Source organism: Antechinus flavipes, chromosome 1 (assembly GCF_016432865.1).
Source record: "Antechinus flavipes isolate AdamAnt ecotype Samford, QLD, Australia chromosome 1, AdamAnt_v2, whole genome shotgun sequence".
NCBI lineage: Eukaryota > Metazoa > Chordata > Mammalia > Dasyuromorphia > Dasyuridae > Antechinus > Antechinus flavipes.
The window spans coordinates 685,673,838-685,697,636 of record NC_067398.1 but is presented as its reverse complement, the minus strand read 5'-3'; the positions used below and the strand labels follow the sequence as shown (position 1 = coordinate 685,697,636).

At 35.0% G+C, this 23,799-nt stretch overlaps 1 protein-coding gene across 1 annotated transcript in view; it reads left to right on the top strand.

The window, feature by feature from the left end:
* Positions 1–23,773, top strand: part of LOC127548452 (piwi-like protein 1) — a 62,848-nt gene extending 39,075 nt beyond the window's left edge. The window contains exons 14-20 of the mRNA XM_051975875.1: positions 5,508–5,708; positions 6,180–6,283; positions 9,356–9,426; positions 9,560–9,722; positions 17,379–17,498; positions 22,707–22,854; positions 23,590–23,773. Coding sequence (XP_051831835.1) covers positions 5,508–5,708; positions 6,180–6,283; positions 9,356–9,426; positions 9,560–9,722; positions 17,379–17,498; positions 22,707–22,854; positions 23,590–23,706 — 924 coding nt within the window. The 3' untranslated portion in view covers positions 23,707–23,773. The remainder of the gene's footprint in view (positions 1–5,507; positions 5,709–6,179; positions 6,284–9,355; positions 9,427–9,559; positions 9,723–17,378; positions 17,499–22,706; positions 22,855–23,589) is intronic.
* Positions 23,774–23,799: the final 26 nt, after the last annotated feature.

Genomic DNA, 23,799 nt, shown 5'->3' with positions numbered 1-23,799 from the left:
CAGTTTCCACTCTACTGCACTCCTTTGATGTCACATTCAGAAACTCAAAAATGATTCACTGGGGATGCAAAGATAAAAAAGCGATCCCCTCCCTGAGCCTATGTTCATGGTTTGTGTGTGTTGTGGGAGCAAAGAGGAGAAGGTTATACCACAATCACATACGTTTAAATTGAGGGAGAAGGAATTGACAACTGGAGAAATAAAGGAAGACTTTGTAAAGAAAATAAGGGAAGAGTTTGTAAAGGAAATGTCACCTGGGCTGAAGTTTGAAGGATGGTGCTGGATTCTGAAAGACAGGGACAAAGAGAGAATATTCCAGGAATGGGGAATGGCTTGGGTGAATAAAGAAAAACAGTGGATAGAATTTCAAGTTTGGGGAAAGACTTACCCAGGATTCTTTTACCTTCCCATCCTTATCACATCTTCATGTATTCTCCCAAACTCGCCATGCACTCTGCAACTTTTGATATTTTTGCATGTACTATTGATTCTCTGCCTGTCCTTCTGGATTCAGTTAGTGTTACTTTCTCTTTGATGTTTGCCCTCAACCCTCAATTAGTAAGGATCTTAACTCCATGTCAAGTAACCTGCTTGGCCTCTCTGCCTTGCCTCATATATGGATTCTTTATAGTCTTCCCAACAGATAGTCTGTGTAGAAAGAAATCTCATCTTTGAAATTATTAACACTTTGTATCTCTCCTTATTGTGGCTTATTCTCTTCCCCTATCAGAAAGAAGCTATTATCTGATAATTCCTGGACTTTCTAGAAAGGAACTTCTTAGCATCCCCCATTGTCCATCTCCCAACCTCTGGGTATCTACAAATAACCTTCTGAGATAATAACAAGCCTATCTTTAGCAAAATACATTCCATCTGGCTACTGATCCCTTCCTTTTGATTTCAGTGCCTTGAGTTCTCTGATTTCTCTGAAAAACCCCCAAGGCTATATTTCCCCTATAAAAGATCTGCTTCTGATGAAGATCTTTGTTAAGGTCTTCTTTCTCCCTCTTCATAGAGCCTTCCCTCTAGTGGCGCTTTTCTCCTTGCTCTAGCTAACTCTGGTCAGTCTAACCTGCCAGATAGTAGCTTTCCTCCACCTCATGGAGTATTATTTCCTTTCTCCTGGTTAATTGTGAATTCCTCTGCATAACTTGTCTTTTATTACCTTAGTCTTAATCTAACTACCTGCTTTCCCAACTCTATTTCAAATTTACCATTCCTGGTGTCTATTATATCCCTTCATTTTGTCTGTAATCTCTTTCCCTAAATAAATCTATCTTTTGCCAAAAAGAATGACCATTATTTATTTGTCATATGTTTATATTGAACAAGGTTTGTGAAGGTTTGTTTTATGTAATTGAATTCCATGGGACCAAATTAGCTTTTGTTCCTGCTATATTTTTTTGCACTATTTTTTACATCTATCTACACACTTTTCCTAATCCTACGCATTCTTTGGGACTCAATTCAAGAATTTTTTCCTGAAATAAGAGCTAGCATTTATAGAACATTTTCTTTTTAAGTCTGTAAAATACTTTACAAATACCTAATTTTATCCTTACAATCCTAGGAGGTAAGTGCTTACTGGTGGATTCTCTCTATTTTATAAGTGTGGAAATTTAAGCTTAGAGAGGTTAAGTAAATTGTGTAGTATCTTGTAGCTAGGAAATGACTGAGGCCAAATTTGCACCTGGGTCTACTGTGTTACTGCATTACTGAGTGCCTACGGGTGGTTAATTATCTGCTGTTTTAAAATCCCGTTGAGATTCCCTTCCAAGAATCAAAAAAAAGGGTTATTTTAGGAGAATTCCTGACTCAGGCTTCCCACTGCCATTGGGGTAAGAGAAAGACCATAATGGGAAAGAAACTATGGTTTGGACTTTTTGCTGCCATCATGATATTTTGAGCTTCCAGAAATTATTGCTGAAAGATCAAAGGTCACAAAACTCCAGAATCAAGACTGGAAAAGAATCCACAGCTCTAGTTTTGACTGGCTGAAAGGTGTCAAAACTTTTCGTCTGTTACTTATTTCCAGAAATATATATCTTTTTCTTCTCTTCTTACTTCTGAAAAATACTCTATATCCAAATAATCGCTATAGGTTATCTCCTTAACATATGCAGGGTTCAGGTAAAGATAGAAAACACAAATGTTTATGTATATTTCAAATTTTCAGATGACTTAGTTTAATTTGATATCTTCCCTACACTTCTGATGTTTATGATGTTAACTCTTTAAGATATTATCTGAATTCCTTGGAAAGTTCTGGAAAGCTAATGTGATTAGGTTTTGTAAGACCTTACTAAATTATAATTTTATCACTTACACATTTAAGCAACATTACCTAACAAAATTCCACAAGTGGCCTGGAACCTAGAAAGTTGATCTACTGGAAGAAATCCTCTTCAAATCTTCTCTAGAAACAAAGTCCATTCGAATACTGTTAACTTGCCAATGAAAGACTTCAGGAATACATGTTTCTGAGTTTAAGTAGACCAAACTAAACAATTTGTGGGCAGTGATTTGATACAGAATTTCCAAGGGAAAATATTTCTTAGAAACAGATAACCTTATGAAGTAAATGGCTAGATCTAGGATGATAGCATAACATGGACATTGAATGTTATGCAGGTACCAAACCTCTAATATTACTCAACATTTGAATTGCACTGAAGTATTAGGAAAAGCTCTAGAAAAGATTAAATATAAAAGGAATTTATATTTAGGACATTTGTGGTTTGTTGCCAGGAATAGTCCAAATCAAGAGAGTTGTGAAAACTTTGTATTTTGTAATACAATAATTGTTGAACTAATTTTTCTCTATTGTGATAATTGGTACTTCCCAATACTTCTATCTGTCTGTGGTACTTCCCAATACTTATATTATGCCTGCCAGAAAACTTACATATAAAAGTATCTCAAGAAGAAAACAATAAGATTTCCAGAAATCTGGTTGGATATGCACATGTGTGATCTTATAGTGGACTGTAGCAGGAGAGTTTGTGGCTCAGGCCTCTTGCTGCCACTATGATAAGAATACATTTTCCCGGTCTTTATTTTGAGTTTCCAAACATTATTCTTAAAAACATAAAGGTCACAACACCTGGAGAATCAATGCAGGGAAAGAAGCCACAACTCCTCTGTTTCGAAGAGCTGAAAGGGTCCTTGTCTTCTCCTTTTTGTTACTTGTTTCCAGACATGTTCTTTTCCCATTCTGCTTTCTGTAAAATTCTATTTCTCTGTTGCTTACATATCCACAATCTATATAGAATTCTGTGTAGACGGTCACCATATCCACAATCTATATAGAATTCTGTGTAGAAGGTTGAAGCTGACTCCTGGGTTCTCGGACTTTTCTTTTTAAAAATACAGATGAGCCTTGGGCTCATGATTTCTTAATTATCCATTCTGGTGTCTTTTTCTCAGTCCTTGCACTTCTTGTTTTCTTTGTGACATTTGACATATTTCTGGGATTTCTTTTGCTCTTGAGTTTTTCTCATAAGAAATGGTGGGAGAAGAATGTTCTGTTTCCATAGATATTATAACTTAGTTACAAAAATAAGGAATTGGAGAAGTCAAATCAGTGGTCTATATAATCTTGGTACTGCTTGTAGTCACAAAATAATTTATTCAGAGATAGTCAGGATGAAGGGAAGAATTAAAACATCCTGTTAAGATGTCTCCAACTAATCACTTTGTGAGTCAAGAAGCTAGCTAAAACCTAATTTTCTGAGAAGGGGTCCCAGCTTAAACTGGCTAAAATCAAATGGGGTCAGGACACAAGCTTTTTTCAGCACACACGCTTAATGAAGTTCATGCATATTAACTGACACCCTGAGGGTGGGATTAGTCCCCATCTTTCAACATGGGATGTATGATCAGGGAAGGGTAACATATTAAGGAGTGTACGTAGTAGAACTGGAATTGAAGTGGAAAAGCACCCCAAATGGGACCGTGAGAAACATAATCTTGAATCTTTGTAGTTAGAAGTTTATTACTAGTTCTTCACTCCCTAATGCAGATGGTATATATCCCCAGATGTGCTATCTTGAAAAACCTAAGACCTTGACAACTTGATAAACTTAAAGAAATACTGCTTATTGATGTCTGGGAATGACACCCTTAGAGTGATAACTTTTTGCCTTCTGTTTAGAATAGAAATTTCTTTATTCTGACAAATTTATCAAGAAACATTTTGATGCCTCTCTCTTCTTTCTATAAATATGTGACCACTCATTCCCTGACTTCCTTGTTCTAGTGGGGCTCAGTTACTAGCTAGCAATAAACACTCTTAAATTTTCATTATTTTGGCTTCCCTGTGTTTTCTCTCACCTGGGTATTTCAGAATGACATGTTAGACTTCTGAAGGGTTTCCTCCAATGGAAATGAGGAGAAGGAGGTGGGGTTAGGGTGGTATTCCAAGATGTAACTGTTGGCTCGGATATCTGTGAGGTGTGTGGGTAAACGCATATGGAGTTTTTACACCCGTTCCTGCAGGAGTGTATTAAAAGTTTAAATTGCTTCACATATCCTCAGTCTGTTCCTTCACTGTGCCCCTTTTTTGGATTCAGACTATTATTTCTCACATTCTGATATTTTTTCTCTTGCTTTTCTTACTACTTGGCTGACCACTCTTGGTTCTCTTTTGTTACATCATTATTCTTGTACCACCTCCTAATCATAGATGTCCTCCAAGGCTTTGTCCTGATTCCTTTTCTCTTTCTACACTCTTTTATTTTGAATTTTATGTCATCTGTATGTGATTACAGGTACATGTTGGTCCTTCCCAACAAGCTTCTTAAGGAAGGGATTATTTTGTTTTTTGTCTTTTTGTTCCCAGCATCTAGCATATTGCCTAGCAAATCGAAGGTACTAAATTCCAGCAGACTTGTTGAATTTGTGAGAGAGATTATCTCTATGCAGATTACTCTGAGCTATATATTCAGCTCTCATCTTTTTCCTGAGCCACAATTGTTGGATATCTTCAAATGTTTCAAAAATCTCATAAGTTTCTCAAATTCAAGAAATATAAAATAATTTTTTTCCTTCCCCTCTAAACCTCTCCTTCCATATTTCTCTTGAGTACACCATCAACCTTCCTGCGATTGTTGTATCACCCCTACTCATCAAATTCCATTGCTACCTTCAGGCTTCTCCACAAGCTATCCTTCATGACTTCATCAAATTCTCTTCTTATTTCTACTTCTTAGATTCTTTAACTTCCTTTGTGGTTCACCTTAGGTTCCACTTTCTCCTGGAAGCCTTCTCTGATCTTCATAGTCATTGCTTTGCTACTCCCTCTATCCAAATTAAATTGTATTTACATATCTATCCCAATTCTATGTTCTTCCAGTAGAACATAAGCCCCTCAAAGACAGGTGATAATCTTCATTTCATATTCCTTCCTCTGGAAAGTACATTGCCTAAAACTTTATATACAATAGACACAAGTTATATACTGGTTGAATAATAACTCTTTATGATAGGAGTTGTCTTTTGTTTTCAAGGTCGTTTGTCTGCTGCCCAATAATAAAAAAGAAAAATATGATGCTATAAAACGTCTCCTATGTGTAGATTTCCCAGTTCCAAGTCAGTGCATAGTAGCTGAAACCTTAAACAAACCCCATATTCTCCTGGCAGTTGCTAACAAGTTGGTTCTGCAAATGAATTGCAAGATGGGAGGTCATCTTTGGAAAGTTTCTATCCCTGTAAGTTGTTTTTTATTGAAATGTCTCTTTTTGTAAATTCCATTTTATAAATTTTATAAATTGGTATTTTTGGTTGTAGTTTAGGTATATATATATATATATATATATATATATATATGTGTGTGTTTTAATACTTCTGAGCCACAGTATTGATGGTATTTGGGAATTTTCTTCTGGAAGCCTAGAAATTCAAATAGAAGTAAATGCTTTACCTATGCAAGCCAACTAAGTTGATGATCTTCCTGTCATGTACTAATATAATACATGACTACCAGGTAATATGATAGGCAACTTCTATTCTTATTTTTGCTGTAATAAATATTTATGCTCACATGACAATAGAGAAAATCTTTCTTAAGGCCTCTAATTATGGGTCATTCAAGACTTACATTACTAAATTTTAAAGAAAATTTCTTGATTTTTTTTCCATGCATTTTTTCTTGTGTGAGTATAAACCTTTTTTCATTTTAGTTCAAAGATGCTATGTTCATTGGTATTGATTGTTATCATGACATCTCATCAGGACATCAATCAGCTGCAGGATTTGTTGCTAGCCTGGATGCATCATTGACTAAGTGAGTAATACTTGGTAAATATAAAATGAATTTTATAAAGCTTTTTGGTTTGAGTTCTACTTGGGGCAAAGACCAAAGGAGTTCTAGAGACTTGAATGCCAAGAAGGCAAGATTAGAGAATTTTTTTCTGTGATCTAAATTTCTTTTCTTATTTCTCTTGATCCTTTAGTTTCATTGAAAGTATCTTCATTGACATTCCCATCATACCCATTTTACAGAGATGGATAGTCCACTAGTGTTATCCATTGCTTAGTATTTTCAAACTTATTTGATGTATTGGTCAATTATGCTGATGTTTTTCTTCCTATTTTTCTTTTTTCTCTTAAACACTGTTTGTTAAATAGGATAGTTCTCTGAGAAGGGGAGAGGAAAGTTACTGGTAAAACTATGATTATGTAAAAAATTAAAGATCCAAATTAAAAAACTTAGGTATTTTTTAAAAAGTATTTCTATTTGTTTTCCTATTGATATTTTCAGATATAGTGAAAATGAGAAATATAAAACTTGAAATTGGGGAGGATTCTTTTTTGTCTATTTGTTTTTCTTCTTTGAATCTAGACCTATAGATTTCATAAGTTTGGGAAACTCCCAATGTAGAAAGTCTCTTCACCACTGAATATTAACTGACTGCCAGAAATTTAGTCTTTAAGGTTTGCCTGCATAAGGGAAGGAGAAAGAAGAGGAAAGACTGAGAGGTGAAATGACTTGCCCATACTCACATATTTAGTATGTGTCAGAGGCAGGATACTTAAACCTGAACATTAATTCTAATAATAATAATTATAATAGTTAATATTTATCTAATGCTTTAAAGTTTGCAAAGTGCTTTATGTGCTTACATACTTATGTACAGATCGTTTGATGTGATCTTTACAATTACTCTGGAAGGTAGGTACTATTATTATCCTTGATTTATAGATGAGTGAAGTGAATCTGATAGAGCTTTAAGGTCACACAGCTAAGAAGGTTATGGGAGCAAGGTTCAAACTCAAGATTCTTGCTGGCTCTAAATCCAGTGCTCTGTGTACCACACTGGCCCCATACTGCTCTGACTCTAAAATCTTTAGTCTAGCTCCCTAACTACCATGAAAATTGTGAGGGGAAGCTCACTAGAATATAATCGTTGAGGGCCAGGCTATTTCCTTTTTGTCTTTGTTTCTACAATGTTAGCACTTAATAGATATTTATTGTTTGGAAAAGCTGAATCTTATTTCTAGCTCCAAATTCAATACCTCTCATGTCCATCCCTTCCTGACATAGTTCAGGAGTTTTTCCATTCAATTTATGCAGTCCCTGAGATTCTTCATAGATTCCAGGTTAGGAACCACTATTCTACTTGTAGTTGTTTGTGATTCCCTCTGTTGCTTGGGCCCTCCTTAAAAACAGTACCTTTATTTAGTTTACATACATGCCCATGTTATTTCTTCCAACAGAATATAAGCTTCTTGAGGGAAGGGACTAGTTTCTTTTTGTCTTTGTATCTCCAGAGGCAAATACAGTGCATGGCAGTAGCAACACTATCCTCACAAAAAGTAGCATGTAGATAGTAGCTACTGTATCCTGGGCGTTGTGTTCAGCACTTATAAATATTATCCCATTTGATCCTCAAAATAATCCTGAGAGGTTGGTGCTGTTGTTAATCCCAGTTTATGATTGAGGAAACTGAGGCAGACAGAGGTTCAGTGACATGACCAAGTTATACAGCCAGTCATTATCTGAGGTGGGATTTGAACTTGGGACTTCCTTACTTCAGGTGGGGCAGACTGCTCTGCAGCATCCACTACTACTTAACAGATGGTTACTATATGATTGAAAGGGAGAAATATGGATGCTGGTGGGCTTAATTTTTTCTCAGAAAGCAGTAATAATGAATGTAAACATATGACCTAGGATGGTAGTTGTAGACTTCATTCCAGAGAAGTTGGAGCTTTCTCCAATGGCTTTTTTCTTGTTAACTTGAACATCCATCTAAAAAGGGTCTCTCAAATGCTCCTTGGATGCCTCCTCATAAGAATGATGAACCGGTACAGGCTGTGTTCTGACCAGCCCTTCGGGCCAGTGATCAGATACTGGCGATCGGTCAGTGTTCTGATGCTGATGTTCTGACCAGTCCTCCTGGCTTGTAAAGGCCTTGGTTCCACAGCCGATTTGGGAGGGGAGGCCCTGATTTGCAGGGAGCCTCTGCTAAGGAATATTGTGATGTGTGCAAGCAGGAAGTCAGACTCTTGGATATAAAGAGAGCCTCACGTGGAGGGATGAACTGCTTGTGAGAAGGCAGCTGGGTGAGGCTGTGCCTAGAATCCTATACCTGCACTGGCAGAGCTGGGTGTGAATCTTATTGGGATCTTGGGCAGGTTCCTTATCCTCTGTCAGATGCTCAGTTTCCTCATCTGTAAAGTGGGAGTACTAATAGCATCCACCTCTTTGGTGCTGATTGTCCTTCCTTCTCCAAGAAGCCCAAAATGACATCACTGTTAGAATGGAATTACAGTGTGTCCTGGGCTGATCAGACCAATAGAACTCTGAATGCTCTGCCACAGGTCAGACACAAACAGTTCCTATGAACTGGTGGAGACAACAACTATATTGTGTGCAAATAGTATACATATACTTTACATATAACTCTCCAAAATCCCTTTTTAGGGTTTTCTTGGTAAAGATACTGAGGTGTTTTGCTGTTTCCTTCTTCAGGTCATTTTATTGATGAGTGAATTGAGGTAAGCAGAATTAAGGGACTGACCTCAGTCTTCCTGACTCTAATCCCCATACTGTATCCACTGTCCCACCCAGCTGCCTGTAGGGAAACTATATAGATATTGGGACACAGAGACGCGTTTTACAGCCTAAAATCCAATCTTCATTAAACTTCCTGATGAAACACACCTCAAAAACAATCCTGTCTTCTAGAAACAGTCATTCTAAGCTACCTTAAAGCCCTACATAAATAATCCTTGTTATAGTATAACCTAGAATTTTATATAATGTTGTTCCATTATATTATTTATTATTTCATAATTATCTTATATTGCAGAAAAATCAGGTTCATGTGAATTTGACTTTCCCTCTTAACAGGTGGTATTCTCACTGTGTCCTTCATAAAGCAGGGCAGGAACTTCTAGATGGTCTCAGTGGTTTTTTAGAAAGTAAGTTTCTCATTATCTAATTAATGATATCTCAACTTAAAGGTTAGCTTAAATTGAACAATGTTACAAGCAACAACCTTGAGAAATATTGCCTTACAATTGGAACTACATTTTTTTCTTGATATCTTTTTAGCGGCATTGGAAGCCTGGAAGGAGAATAATAAACAATCCACATTACCTAAATTTATTTTCGTGTATCGGGATGGCATAGGAGATGGTCAACTTGAAACTATGGTGAATTATGAAGTACCTCAGATATTGAATTGCCTAAATTCTCTTCCTAATTATTCTTACAAGTAAGCACAAGTGAATTATAAAGTGATTATTGGAACAAACTATTAGCTCTAATCTTTAAAAGCAATCTGTATCAAAGGTTCTTAATTTGTGTTTCACAGGAACCCCCTCTTCTCCCCACCTCCAACAGCCATAGATTTAAGGGGAAGGAAAAGATTATATCTTGACACAATTGACTTTATAATCCTGTATGTTTTAAGCATTTAAAATTGTTCTTGTACATTCACAGACTTTATAAGACTGCCCAAAGGAATTTTAACACCCCCAAATGATTAAAAACTTCTGAACTACATGGAAAAGAATCTTGTCTAGGATAGGCAGTAGGGCTTATGGGGGTAAGGAAATTATACTCCAGTATTACAATGAATTAATAATCTCATCAATGTGATTATTCCCTACAATATTAAGGACTAAATCCAATTATACCTGCCCCTCCAATTCTCATCCATGTCTTCCTTAGGAAATCCTACCACATGTGCTGGGATCCTTTTTTGTGTCCTGTTGACATTGCATGGATACATTCATGTATGTGTACTACCCATCAGCAGTCTCCAGCTGCTCCAGTCTATAAAATTTTTTGAGATGTGTATTTCTCTAATACCTTTTATACCATTTCCCTTTTGTTCTTTGTTCATAATATATTATGATTCAATCATCTGCTAGATGCCTCTTCATTGCCTTTTGGGGGAATTGCTGCTTCATTCTTCCGAGGCTATAATGTTAATGCCACTGTAAATTAAGTTTTTGTTTTATGAAGAAGCTTGAAGTCCTGAAAAGAACCAAGCCCAAAGATAGTCCAGCACTTTTTCTTCCTGTATTGTTCCATTTGCAGTGTCTGACCCAGATATGTGTGTGTGTGTGTGTGTGTGTGTGTGTGCATGCGTGCTTGCACTCATAGATAGATGGATAGATGGATAGATGCACAAACTTGATTGGTTGTCTATTGACACTTCCTAGCATGGACAATAGTCATTCTTTATCTAATTTTTCCCACACATAAATAGTTAGAATTGCCACAGAAAAGAAAATTTTGTAAGAGACCATCTAAGCAAAATCATCTCAAGCATATTTAAGAATGAAACTGGAAAAGGTACAACAGGTAAAATGAAAAAGTCCTGAAATCATATTTATAAAAACCTCTTTTCACTCTCAAGGATCATAGAGCCATTGTATTGGAACTCTTAACATTACTGCCCCTTCTATGCTTCTGGAGGAGTTAAAACTGGCACTGAAAAAAAAAACAAAGATAAGAAAAACAGCTGGATTAGATCAAGGACAGAGAAGAGATCTGTGCTTTAGGCCTTATGATATCCTTGGCACTGAGGATACTGGCCTCTAGGCACCTGAAAGAAAGGCAGCATGTCACAAAGCTATGGGGCAATAAAGGGACAGAAAGACTTGCCCTTTTTCATTTTGTCCTTTTACGCCATAGAGCAAAAAGCTAAGCACGAAAAGACTGATATTTTCTGCTGGTTTTTCTCTCATGTGGAGAGATTGAAGTTTTCATAGCCCAGTGAGCTCCAGTGTTTAGAGATAGAAAGCTTTCCCTATTGTGCAGTTTGTTATTTATATTGCTGATTGAGGGAAAGGTCTTCTCAAGAGAAAAGAGTGTCTGTTGAAAAAGAATAATTTGTTAAGGAGAATGTGCTATAATGGGATTTAAATTTCAGGACAACAGTTTAAAATATAGGAATGATAGAATGCATTTTATACAAATTAGCACAATATAGGAAAAAGTATAGCAACAGAAAGAGGTGATTTGCATTTGCCCAGTGGATTGTTGAGAGTGGGGCTTCTCCATCAGTTTTCAAAGGCATTCTGTGGATCTAGACTCTGAAAACATAGCTCATGAACTCTTACCAATGGATTTACCTTTATTATTCACCCCAGACGATGAGCTTGAAACAAAACCCTTCACTCAAATGGCATAATTAAGAGAAGTAGCGACAAAAGGTCTCCTAACCCTTTTAATTTGAGACAGCCTTTTAGAGTAGACATACCCAACATAGGAGCATGGGCCCAAACTAGTGATGGGGGGAGGAGTGGGGTGTGAGTGGGGAGGTGCATGTGACCAAGACAATTCATACCCCTTGCTCTCTGGGCCTGTGCTGCTATCTCTTCCAATGGGGTCCTCCCCTTTTCCCTCTGGAGCAGTATGTTGGGCTTTCCTGGGTCTGTTCTCTATAACCCAGTTCTTGACTAGGATTACTTCTGTCTTGAATCTACAGAGAGGAGCTTCATAATGATATTCTAGGAGAGGAAGGAGAGAGAAGAAACCCCGAACCCTCTCTCCCATTAGAGGCATAGAAGTCTGGCAACACGTCTGCTCCCTGTTCCTTACATCAGGGCTGGCAAGTTTGGCTTTTTAAAAGTCACCAGAGATATTGTCAATGTCTGGCCAACTAATAGTAGCCCTTCAGTATGTCTTCACAATGAATAGGTGGATAATTGGGCATAGTCTCAACTTAGTACTTTTTTTTTTTTTTTTAACATAATAGCACATTGCTATGTGTGTTACTTGCTCATTACTTTCTGTGATTCCATCAAATAGCTTCTGGGGAAGGAGAATCAAAATTTTCCTACTTCAAACAAGTCAAGGAATCCTATTTATACATAAACACATAAAGAATAGATAATGAAAAAAATTAGCTCTTAGATAAACAACACAGCTTCCTAGGTATGCCACTGAATGACTTTGGGAGGATGGGCCTTGTATTCTGATTATGACTGTAGGCTATACATTTTTGCTTAAACAAGCAACAAAACAAAACAAAAAACCAGGCTTTGTAAGAGGCAGGTTAGCTATATATATTTAAATGTACTCAATCAATATATTCTCTCCCCCTCTCTCCCTCCTCCTCTTCCTCTATCCCTCCCCAGAACAATGGCAGCCATATTCCAGAAGATGGAAAATGAGGATTTCATTGTACAGTGTACTCTGAAATATTCTAGGTACTCTAGGACATGGGCAAGATTAGAATATATTCCCTGGGAGGAGGAATAGTTTAGTAAAGAGACTTGAAATCATGCCTTATAAAGATTAATTGAAAGGACTGAGAATACTAAAAAAAAATTAATTAAAAAAAAAAGAAAATTAAAGGAAGACAGATTAACTGTCTTTGAGTATTTGAAGAGTAATTAAGTTGAAGATTTTCTTTTGCTGGGTCCTAGAGAATGAAACCAGAAAGTGGCAGGTTTGAATGCAAATTTAATCTTCTTCTAAAGTAAATGCAAACAAATACAAAAAACTTTTCAGCAGTTATCCAGGAAAAAAAAATGGGTTGCTTCCTTGGCACTGGGTTCCTCTCCAGTGAATGTTTTCAAGCAGAGGCTGGATGAGCAGAGACTGAGAAGTCATCTAGGCCAACCTGTACACAAAAACTTTCAACAAATATCACCAATAAGTGCTCATCCAAACTGCTTGAAGATCTCACGCAAAAAAAATTGTCATGTGCATAGCAGAACAGAGGAGAGGATTCGAAATATAAAACAGTAAATTTCCATTTTGAGAAAGTCTATGTAATAAATACTGTATACTGGGTTCAGAACTGTCCATCTTTGCTTCCTTGTATTCTCTTTTATTCTCTGCTATGTACTTTTCACTTTATTCTTTTTTTTCCCTTTCTCCACTCAAGAAGGCTATAATTAAGCATAAACAAACATACATATATATATATACATACATATACACATGTATATACATACATATATACATACCTACACATACATCTGCATAAATATCTATATTTTTATGGATCTATATGCTATGCTTATTTGTCCTCTGTTTCTCTGAAGGTGGATAACGTCTTCTTTCATAAGTCCAAGTCTTTCCATATTTTCCAACTTCACAAACTCACCATTTTGTATACCATAGCAATGTTCTAATCTTATGCTATATAGTTATTTTAACGGTCTAAATATTGATTAATATGGCTGACATATATAGTATGATTTCCCTATTTTTCACTTTTGATTAAATTTATTTTAATTTTAACTTTGACATCATGATTGGTACTCTTGCTTTTTTATATAATAAATTCTATTCCTGATCTTTTTTTTTTTTTAGTGTTTGTATCTATCCCTTATTTTTCCTTCCTTCCTAACTCCTCTTCTTTACTTCTTCCCACTACATTGCCCTCCTATTATTTAACTTACCTCTCTTCCAAGAATCCCTTCCTTAACCTCTCCCCCTCTCCCTTTTCCATTTGCCCTCTTGTTTTTATCTGAATTTAAAAAAATTTATAGCCTTCTAATACATGTATATGTATGTGTGTGTGTGTATGTATATATATATGTATATATACATATACACACTATATATATATATATATATATATGAAATGTGTATATATATATATATATTATTCCTTTCCCATTAATCTACATACTTTATTCTATCCCATTAACGTATCCACCTTTCTATACAGCCCCATAATTTCCTCACCTACTCATTTCTTTATAAAGTTAGGAGATTTTATTTTCTTCTAAATATATATGTTCTCTTCTTAATCTAGATCTGATATGAGTAGGGTTCCCTTTTATAAATTCTTCCTTTATCTTCTCCCCTCTCCTTATTCCCTTATCCTCTTATTTTTTTCTGAATTTAGAAGACTTTTATATCCTTCCAGGTATACATGCATTGTTCTCTCTTTAACCCATTTCTGATGAATAAAGTTCTAGAACTACCAACCTTCTTCTTCCTTCTAATTCCTCTGTGTTAATTTTTCCTCTTTCACCTCATTTGTGTAAAATAAGTACTCATTTTACCTTTTCCTACATGGTTTTGCTCTTTAGAATCACATCATACTCCTCTTTACCCCTATTTTTCTTTCCAACTACCAATTACTACTGACAATCTTACATATGATTTACACTTTCACATATAAAAATAATTTTTTCCTTATTGAATCTCTAGTAATTAGTCTTTGATATTTGCTTTATATTTCTCTTGTATCTTGTATATCAGATATTTTGTTAAGTTCAGTACTTTTTGCAACAAAACCCTGAAATTCATCAAATTTCAGGCCTTGCTTTGCCTTACATAATCTTACGTGAATTCAGACAATTTCTTGAATCTCCATTTTCTTTTTCATTCAGGATAATGCTTAGCTTAGCTGGGTATGATATGCAACCCCAATTCTTCTGCTTTTAGATATATCTGTTCCAAGACTTGCTGTCTTTTAATGTAGCAGCTGCTAGGCCTTATATGATTCTAACTGTGGCCTCATCATATTTGAATTGTTTTTTCCTTGTTATTTCCTCATTGTTTTCTCCTTGACCTGAGGCTTTTGGAATTTGACTATGATATTCCTGTAGGTTTCCATTGTAGGATCTCTTTCAGATAGATTGGTGGATTTTTTTTCTTTTCCTACTTTCCCTCTTGATTGTGACTTCAGAACAATTTTCTTTCATTATTTCTTGTATTACTATATCAAGATTCTTTTTTTTATCATAGTTTTCAGATAGTCTGATTATTCTAATCTTTTCTCTTCTTGATCTGCTCCAGATCAGTTGTTTCTCTTATGAGATGTTTCACATTCTCTTCTATTTTTTCATTCTTTATAGTTTCTATTATTATTTCTTGTTAGCACTAATTTTTAAAGATGTTTTCCTGACCTTGAACTGAAATTCCTTTCCGTAATTTCCATCCCTCAGTCTTGGTTCTGCCTTCTGGGGCCAAATAGACCAAGTCTATTCCCTTCTCTACAGAGCTGCCTTTGAAACACTTGAATATAACCACTCCTACTCTGTCAGAGATACTAGAAAGCAGCCTTCTTTCCAGAAAGAAGTTGTACTAAATGACCTGTCAGAACCCTGAGTACTCTGAGAATGTAATCTTTAAATCTTATATGAATGTTACTTGGTTTTGCCTCATAATATCATAGAAATTAGTCAATAAACATTAAATATCTACTATGCTAGACTCTAGAAATCCCCCTTCCCCTAAAAAAAGAGGAAAAGAAACAGTCCCTGCTCTCAAGTTGTTTATAGTCTACTGAGGATGAGAATGTGCAGTGATATATATACACACACATATACATATAGATAGATATAGATAGAGATAGATACATATATATAGATATATGAACATATATCTCTATGTTCATATATAGATATGAACTCTATCTATATAGAGATAGATACATATATATGTTCATATATCTATATATATGTATCTATCTCTATCTCTATCTATCTATCTATATTACCAACTCTCCTTCCCCACTTTCAACCCCCTTATAAATATTGTCTTCTTTCATTGGAATATAAGCTCATTGAATCTTTTTTGCTTTCTTTTTTTCCCTATCTTCAGCCCACAGTACTTGGCAAACATAAAACATTAATTAAATGCTTATTACCTGATTGCAAATTTCTGACAAATTTTATTTCTTAATGTTTTAAAAAATGTCTAGATAGCAAGTATTGGGTTTTTTAATTGATCTCTTCCTCTATTATTTCCTCCTTTACCACTACAATGAAGCAAATTACAAATCTATTTCTTTGCAGCTACTAACCATCATTTTTTGAGGCCATGGAGAACCAACCTAATCCTTCTTCTGCAGTACTGTCTTTCATTTACTTAAAAGGGAAGAAAAAAAGACTATGATAACTTAGTTGTCTTTTCTGTGATCTAAATAACCTTAGTTCTTTCAAACAATTCTTATATGCCCTAGTGCCCAGGCCCCTTCCTATCCTAGTTAATTTTTTCCCCCGCATTTTCTATTCAAAGTTTATTGAGATTGCCTTGGATCACTGAACCCCTGAGAAGAAGAACTAAGTCTTTCATAGTTGCTGTTACTGTGTGTAGTGTATTCCTAGTTCTGCTTGTTTCACTCAATATCAGTTCATAGAAATCTTTCCAGACCTTTCTAAAATTAACTTGTTCATCATTTTTATAAAACAATAATATTATATAACTTTCGTTACCATAACTTATTCAGCCATTCCCCAACTGATGGGCACCTATTCATTTTCCAGTTCTTTGTCATCACAAAAAGAATTGCTACCATTATTTTTGCACATGTGGGTCCTTTTCTCTCATTTGATTTTCTTGGAATATAGACTCAGCAGAGATATTGCTGGCTTAAAAGGCATGCTGTTTGATAGCCCTTTGACCATAGTTCCAAATTGCTCTCCAGAATGGGTGATTTACTTCACACACTGGTTGACCTCTTTTTAATTATCTTTTGGTTTTCTAATGTATTGTCTAAAATATGGCACTCAGACTTAAAATTAGTATTTCAGAGGCCAAACTTGGATAGAAAACAGTAAGACCATGACCTCCCTTGGCTAGAGTAATATTCCTTAATATAGCTAAGGATTATATTAGTACTTTTAATTACTGAATCCTACTGATCCTGTTGAGTTTTCATTCTCCTAAAGCCCCAACATGGTTTGCTTGCTTTTAGGGAGTGATTTTGTAGTAACCCTTCCCCTAGTCTGTCTTCAATTTGATCCCTTTGAATCCAAATTTTCCCTAAGGCAAAGTATTCCCTATCATTGGAGGGTGAGAGTAAGAAGTGAAATCTTTTTTTCTTTTGAATGAGGCATATGAAACTTCCCAAATGCCTCAGCTTCCTTGAAATTATAGAAGCTTTGAAGATACAACTTCAAGGAATGTAAATGAAATGTACCATCTCTTGTCTTTTAACCCAAAGACTTGTAATCATTGTGGTGAAGAAACGAGTGAATACCAGATTTTTTGCAGAGAATAATGGAAACCTCATAAATCCAAAGGCTGGGACAGTCATTGATGTGGAGGTTACCAGACCAGAATGGTAAGTTCAGTTTTAAAAAATGAAGTAGCAAAAGTTAGAGATCTAGCAAAATAGAAGGAATAAGTTTTACAACAGATTTTTATTTGAATATTGCTTCTGCCACTTAAGAGTTCAATAAATTTGTAAAATTCATACTTAGTTGATTTCTATAGTTGGGATATGTGAAACTTAAGTTTTTTTTCCCCTACTACTTAGCACAGTGCATGGTATTGTTATAGTAGGCCCTTAATAAATGCTAGTTGACCAACTGACTGACCAGTACTATACTTTCAAACCTAAGATCCAATTTATATTGCTTTTAAAGAAATTTTTAGGTGTTATATCCTTTTCTTACTTAGTCATTTTTAAAGAACATAATGGATGGGAGCATAATCTGGGCCAGTTGATAGTTTTTCATATTGGTTTAGCTTTAGAATTTATTGTTTCTTTCAGTCTTTTCAATTTTATTATTTCTGACTATTTTAAAGATTCCTTGCTAGTAACCCAGGATTTATTGTTCAATGCTGTCTGATTATTGATGACCCAATGGACCATGTCATGTTAGGCCCTTCTACCATTTTCTCTTAAAGTCTGTTCAAGTTCATGTTATGATTCCATGACACTATCTAACCATCTAATTCTCTGCCAACTCTCCTTTTCCTTTTGCCTTGATTCATTCCTAACTTCAGGGCCTTTTCCATTGAGTCTTATCTTATTATAAACACTTATTATTAAGTGTTTAAGCTTCAGCTATAGTATTTGACTTTCCAGGGAATAACCTGAATTAATTTCTTTAAGGGTGGTCTGATTTTATCTCCATGCAATCCAAAAGACTCTCAAAATTCTCCTCCAGAGCCACAATTCAAAAATGTCAATTCTTCAGTGCTCAATCATACAACTCTAGGATGATAGTAGGGAAATAAAACTGAACTTTTAGAAAGCAGTTGAAGCATATACACTTTAAATGTCTTTTATGGATTTAAAACTTCAAGTTCTTTTCTAATTTCCTTGCAAGAGCTTTACATGACTAGTTTAAGTCAAGAGATTACTTTAGGATCAATTGGACTGAAAAATGGCAAGTGCCAAATAGCACCACATCCACAATATGAAATGTGTTATATGCTAACAGATAGGAAATGCCTTGAGGGTTTTGTTTGTTTGCTTTTTTGAAGTTGAGATTTCCTATATTGTTCAGGCTGGAAATTTAGTGATCATTCATGGGGCTGAGTCTCAGTACTGCTTGGCATGGAAACTTTAACCAGCTCCATTTTGCCACCTGAGCTGACTCACACAGCCTTACTTGGTCAATCTTGTAATCCTCTGCCTTCAGGACCTCATGGTATTGTTGTCATACTTAGTGTGGACCCTTTAGCAGTGGCAGCCTACCTCCAGAACTGAAGCAAATTCATCAATTTTCATAGCAGCAGCATTCAGAGATGGGCTACTATCCTTAGTAAGGAAATGATTTATTACTATTATGGCATTCATTCCTAAATCAACTGTCTGTGTAATTAGTGCACTAACTTGTCTGAACAAAGACCAAACATGATGTAAAAGTAGAAAGATAAAAATGATAAATATAGGGTGTACAGATTAAACAGGGAACAAAAAAAAGGAAATGGGTGGAGGAAAGAATCCATTTACTAATTATAACAACTTTATTCAAAAGTATAACCCATGGAAATCAATTTCTCTAAGTAGGCCAAACCTACCTAAAAACTCCAGAATGAATAAATGTCTGATTTTCTTGCCAGGGCAGGAGATAGGACCATGAAAAGCAAGAGCTGCTTAGAAGATACACTTCCCTATAAAAGCTTGTAGAAAAGAATAGTGGAAAATGATGAGCAATATTTCCTCAGATTGAGAAACAGGAGAAGGGAGGAGGAAGTTTAAAGAACATTTGGTACAAGACATAACTGTAGAGTGAGCAGCTAAGAATCATTAAAAACACTGGATTTCCCTCAATAATTCATCTGTAACATTTGGCCAAAACAACTCTATTGGGGCTCAGAATTAAGCTGCATACATTTTGGGGATCATATGTATCTTTTTGTTTTGATTGTCGAATTCACCAAGGAGTGTACACTGTTTGCAGTACTCTTAGAAACACTGTTTCTATCAATTGTGATGATATCTTCTATTATAATCCCTGCTTTCAGAAAGGCTGGAGCTGGTGGATCTCTAGAGCTTGGGAGTTTGGGGCTTCAGTGAGGCAAGCTGGTTGATCACCAAATCTCACAGTATTATGATGAGCTGCTTGCAGTGAGGGATTGCCAGCTTATCTAAAGAGGAGAGACAAAGCAGATCAAAGCTTCTGTGCCAATAAGAAACAGAATTGAGTCATGATTAATCATTGCACTTTCTGCCTGAACAAGATAGGGAAACAGTCTTAAAAAATAAATAATTAGAGAGACAGAGATTATATAAAATGTGTGTATGCATACACACACACACACAATAACATTTCTCTGTCCATCAATCCATGCATTCATCTACTCTAGTTCATGGGCAGCCCAGGAGAATCTGTAGAATTTTACAGATTCTATTTAGTAAAATCTTTGTTTATGTAGTTCATCTGTGACAACACTTATAGCAAATGTTTCCTCCTCAACTCAGGATCTTGCCTTAATATCTATAATAAAAAGATTTTTTAAGTTTGTCAGTATGACTTGATTTTGTTGAATGATTAAGTAACATCTTCTCTGAGCACAACACTGTTGTGAACATCTTTTTTCCCCCTCTACTAAATCAGGTGCTTTTTAAAAAAAATCAATATATAAACAATAGGATTTTCTGTTTTTTGGCTATCAGTAATGTGTCTGTAAAGAGATAATGTGCTATAGAAAAGTGCCTATGGAAACCTTCCTCCTTGTACTATTCTTCAATGTACTCTACATGGATGCATTATAGATCAATCTCATAATTTTCGTTAGAGTTGAGGAAGGCATATGAGGTTAAAAGTTGCTGATGTCTCTTTGGTAAAAGCTATGGCTGTGGGATTTTCTATAAATTTGGAAGTTTCTCTTTTCTGACAGATTTTTAGAATTCTGCTGCCATAATCCTTTTGAAATAATTCACTAGACTTCTCTGTAGAAATGTACAGATGTAGTCGTACACGACTGTATTCCCTCTCATTGAGAAACTGAGTCTCTAAGATCGATTGAGCAGAGGTGTTCTGAGTTACACTCAGTTTGTATGAGAACAGTGAACAAGTGGTCTGAAGAGGAGGGTACAGCAGGTTGCTTTAGAAGGGGTGAAATAATTTAGATAAAAAATGGGGCAGGTCAAAATTCCTGTGTCAATTAGTAATGGATACACATGAGTCCCATCCCACTCCAAGTTTCTAGTGTGGGTGAGATGGAAAAAGTCAGTCTTAGCAGTTTGTGTGTATCTATTGTATATGTTATTGTCCTAAAGCCAATTAGTTACTACCCATATTTTGTGGAGTTGTGAATTTTGTTAACCAAAACTCAAACCAAAACCAAAAAAGTTTAGCTTAACAGTGTGTGTTATACATATATAGTATACATGTATAAAAACACATATTACATATATATTATTTGTGTATTAAAGACATGTATATATGTATTAAATGTTTGTTTTATTACATATATATATATATATATATATATATATACACTCACATATTTGGGCATCTCAATTATGTTTTTCTCATATGGGATATCAAATGGATTAAAAATGGTAGTGTTCAAATGTGGTATTTCCATTATTACTACCTATGATAATAGAATCCTCAAAAACAGTGGCAGATCTATTTCATTTTATCTATCCTTTAGTTTCATCTACAGATGCTCTCAAAATAACCTGTTTCACCTGGAATTTGTCAGTATCTTCATAGGCTCTTTTCCCCTTAAGTGATTTTTATTATTTTGTGAAGTTAAACTTTTGATATGCTGGTAAAGATTTAACAATCAGCTTTACAGAAAAAAGTATGCATGTATGTACATGCATAAATTTATTTTACTGATATAAATGATATGTAATACAATTTACAAATAATAGTGGAATGAATATTATTCTTTATTATAAGTTCTATATAATTTCTTACAGAATACTTTTTGTTGATTTTTGCCAAATCTTGTATCCACAGTCAATCTACAGTTGTAATTCAACCATAATTTGACAAATGGCATTGCTTCCCAATCCACTGAATCTTTTCCCAATAAATGCATTGTCATTAAATCTGACATGTGAGTTGCTGATACATTATTTCTTGCCATCATATAGTTTGTGTTTATGAAAATGTCACATCTTTCAGCTTCAGGAATAGTGATGACCAGTGGTAATCTCTTTTTAGTTTTCTGTTGAGTTTTGGGAATCAAAATATTGATTTTACATCATTATTTACAAAATCCCTCAAATACTTCAATATAATTTTGTTTTAAAATTTCACTTAGGTAAGACAATTTTTTCCCACTGGTTATCCATAGTGAATTTTGATCTTCATAAGGGCAAGTAGATAGTTCTAATAAATCAGAATTATTAAAAATGTTTTCATTGATAAAAGATAAATTTAAATTACTCTAAAAAGAGCCTATATCACTTAACGATGACACTTGCTTACCATTCTTGTTTCTTCTCATCATGAGCATATATTGATTAAATTCTTTTCAAGTACAATTTTAAAAAAAGATAAATTTATATGTTGATGGATTTTCTAATAACATAGATCTAGGAAGAAGATTATTAAATGGGCTGTCTTTAAACTTATCAATTAAACAATCATTCTTCAACTTCATTTTTTCTAGAACCAACCTTTAAATATTTCTAAAGGTTTTATGGTCCTATCGTCACTTTTACCCCTTTTTGAGCCTCATTTTGTATGTTCTCTTCCTTTATTGGATTGCAAGCTCCTTGAGGGCAGAGATTGACTTTTCTCTTTTTCCATATTTTCTAGCCAGTACTTATGACAATCTCTGGCACATAGTAGACACTTAATAAATATTTATTAACACTGAATATCTAGCTTTTTTCCTGAAGCACATTGCAAGCAGAGAATGAAGTTTGAAGTCTAACTACCAAAATAATTTTGGCAGCAATTTTGACATCTTTTATTGACTGTCTAAATTAACCCATGCTTCTTGACTCCAAATGTTTGAAATGTAGTTGTTTGTAGTCTTAAACTAATAGCTTCTACTATATATCAGTGAACTGTAGCAACCCCTCAATTTTCTTATGGATGGGCATTTTTGTGTTTTGTAATTACAGGTATGACTTCTTTATCATAAGTCAGTCTGCAAAGGCAGGTAGTGTGACACCGACACATTATAATGTGGTCTTTGATAATACTAACCTGAAACCTGACCAAATACAGTGCTTAACTTATAAGCTGTGCTACATGTATTATAACTGGACTGTAAGTATTTTTCTCTTCCTTCTCTTATGATTCACAGATTTTTAAGGGGGTCCATGGATCAAATTTTGTGGAGAGATACATTTTATTTTCAATAAAATTTGGTTTCCTTTGTAATCCCATGTCTTTAATTTTGTGTGCTTAAAAATCTTATTCTGAGAAGACATCCACAGACTTCTATAAACTACCAAAGATTATCCAGGATACATAAATAGTTAAGAATGCTTGCTGTATCAGCATCTAATTTATGTGTAAGTCTAATTTATGAGGAAAAGTTGAGGGATGGAATGCTGTCAACAAACCAGTTGACAAAAAAAAGACATGGAATCCCATTCTAGTGAGGAGGATAAAATGTAACTAAAGCTGTACTTATTAGGTAAATTCAGAGTAGATAATAAGTAATCTTCTAGGGAAGGCTTTAACTTGGAATCATGAAGACTTGGGTTCTAATGCTCTGCCATAATAGCTGTATGACCCACGTTCTCAAGGGCTCAGTCTGCATCCAAGGATTTATATGCTAAGGGTTACTAGTAGTAACTAGCAAGTTGCTGATGGTGAAAGATTTACTGATGCTATAAGACTAAATTAGAAAGGTGTTTTTTGGAAAATGGAAACAAACATTGTAGATAATAAATGCTTATTGACTACTCATTATTCAGAAGACTTTTACTTAACATTGAAAGGACTTAAAATACAGCTGGCAAACTAAATATTGAATTGTTTTCCCCTCCACTAAAGGGTGTGATTCGAGTTCCAGCTCCATGCCAATATGCCCACAAACTGGCTTTCCTGGTCGGCCAGAATGTTCGTAAAACTCCCAGTAAGGACCTGTCAGATCGTCTTTATTTCCTTTGAATAGCAGACCCTCCAGACTTCATTCACAGATGGAAATTTTCAAAAGAATCTTGGAATCAACTTTACATGAAATACAGAATAGGAAGATTCTTG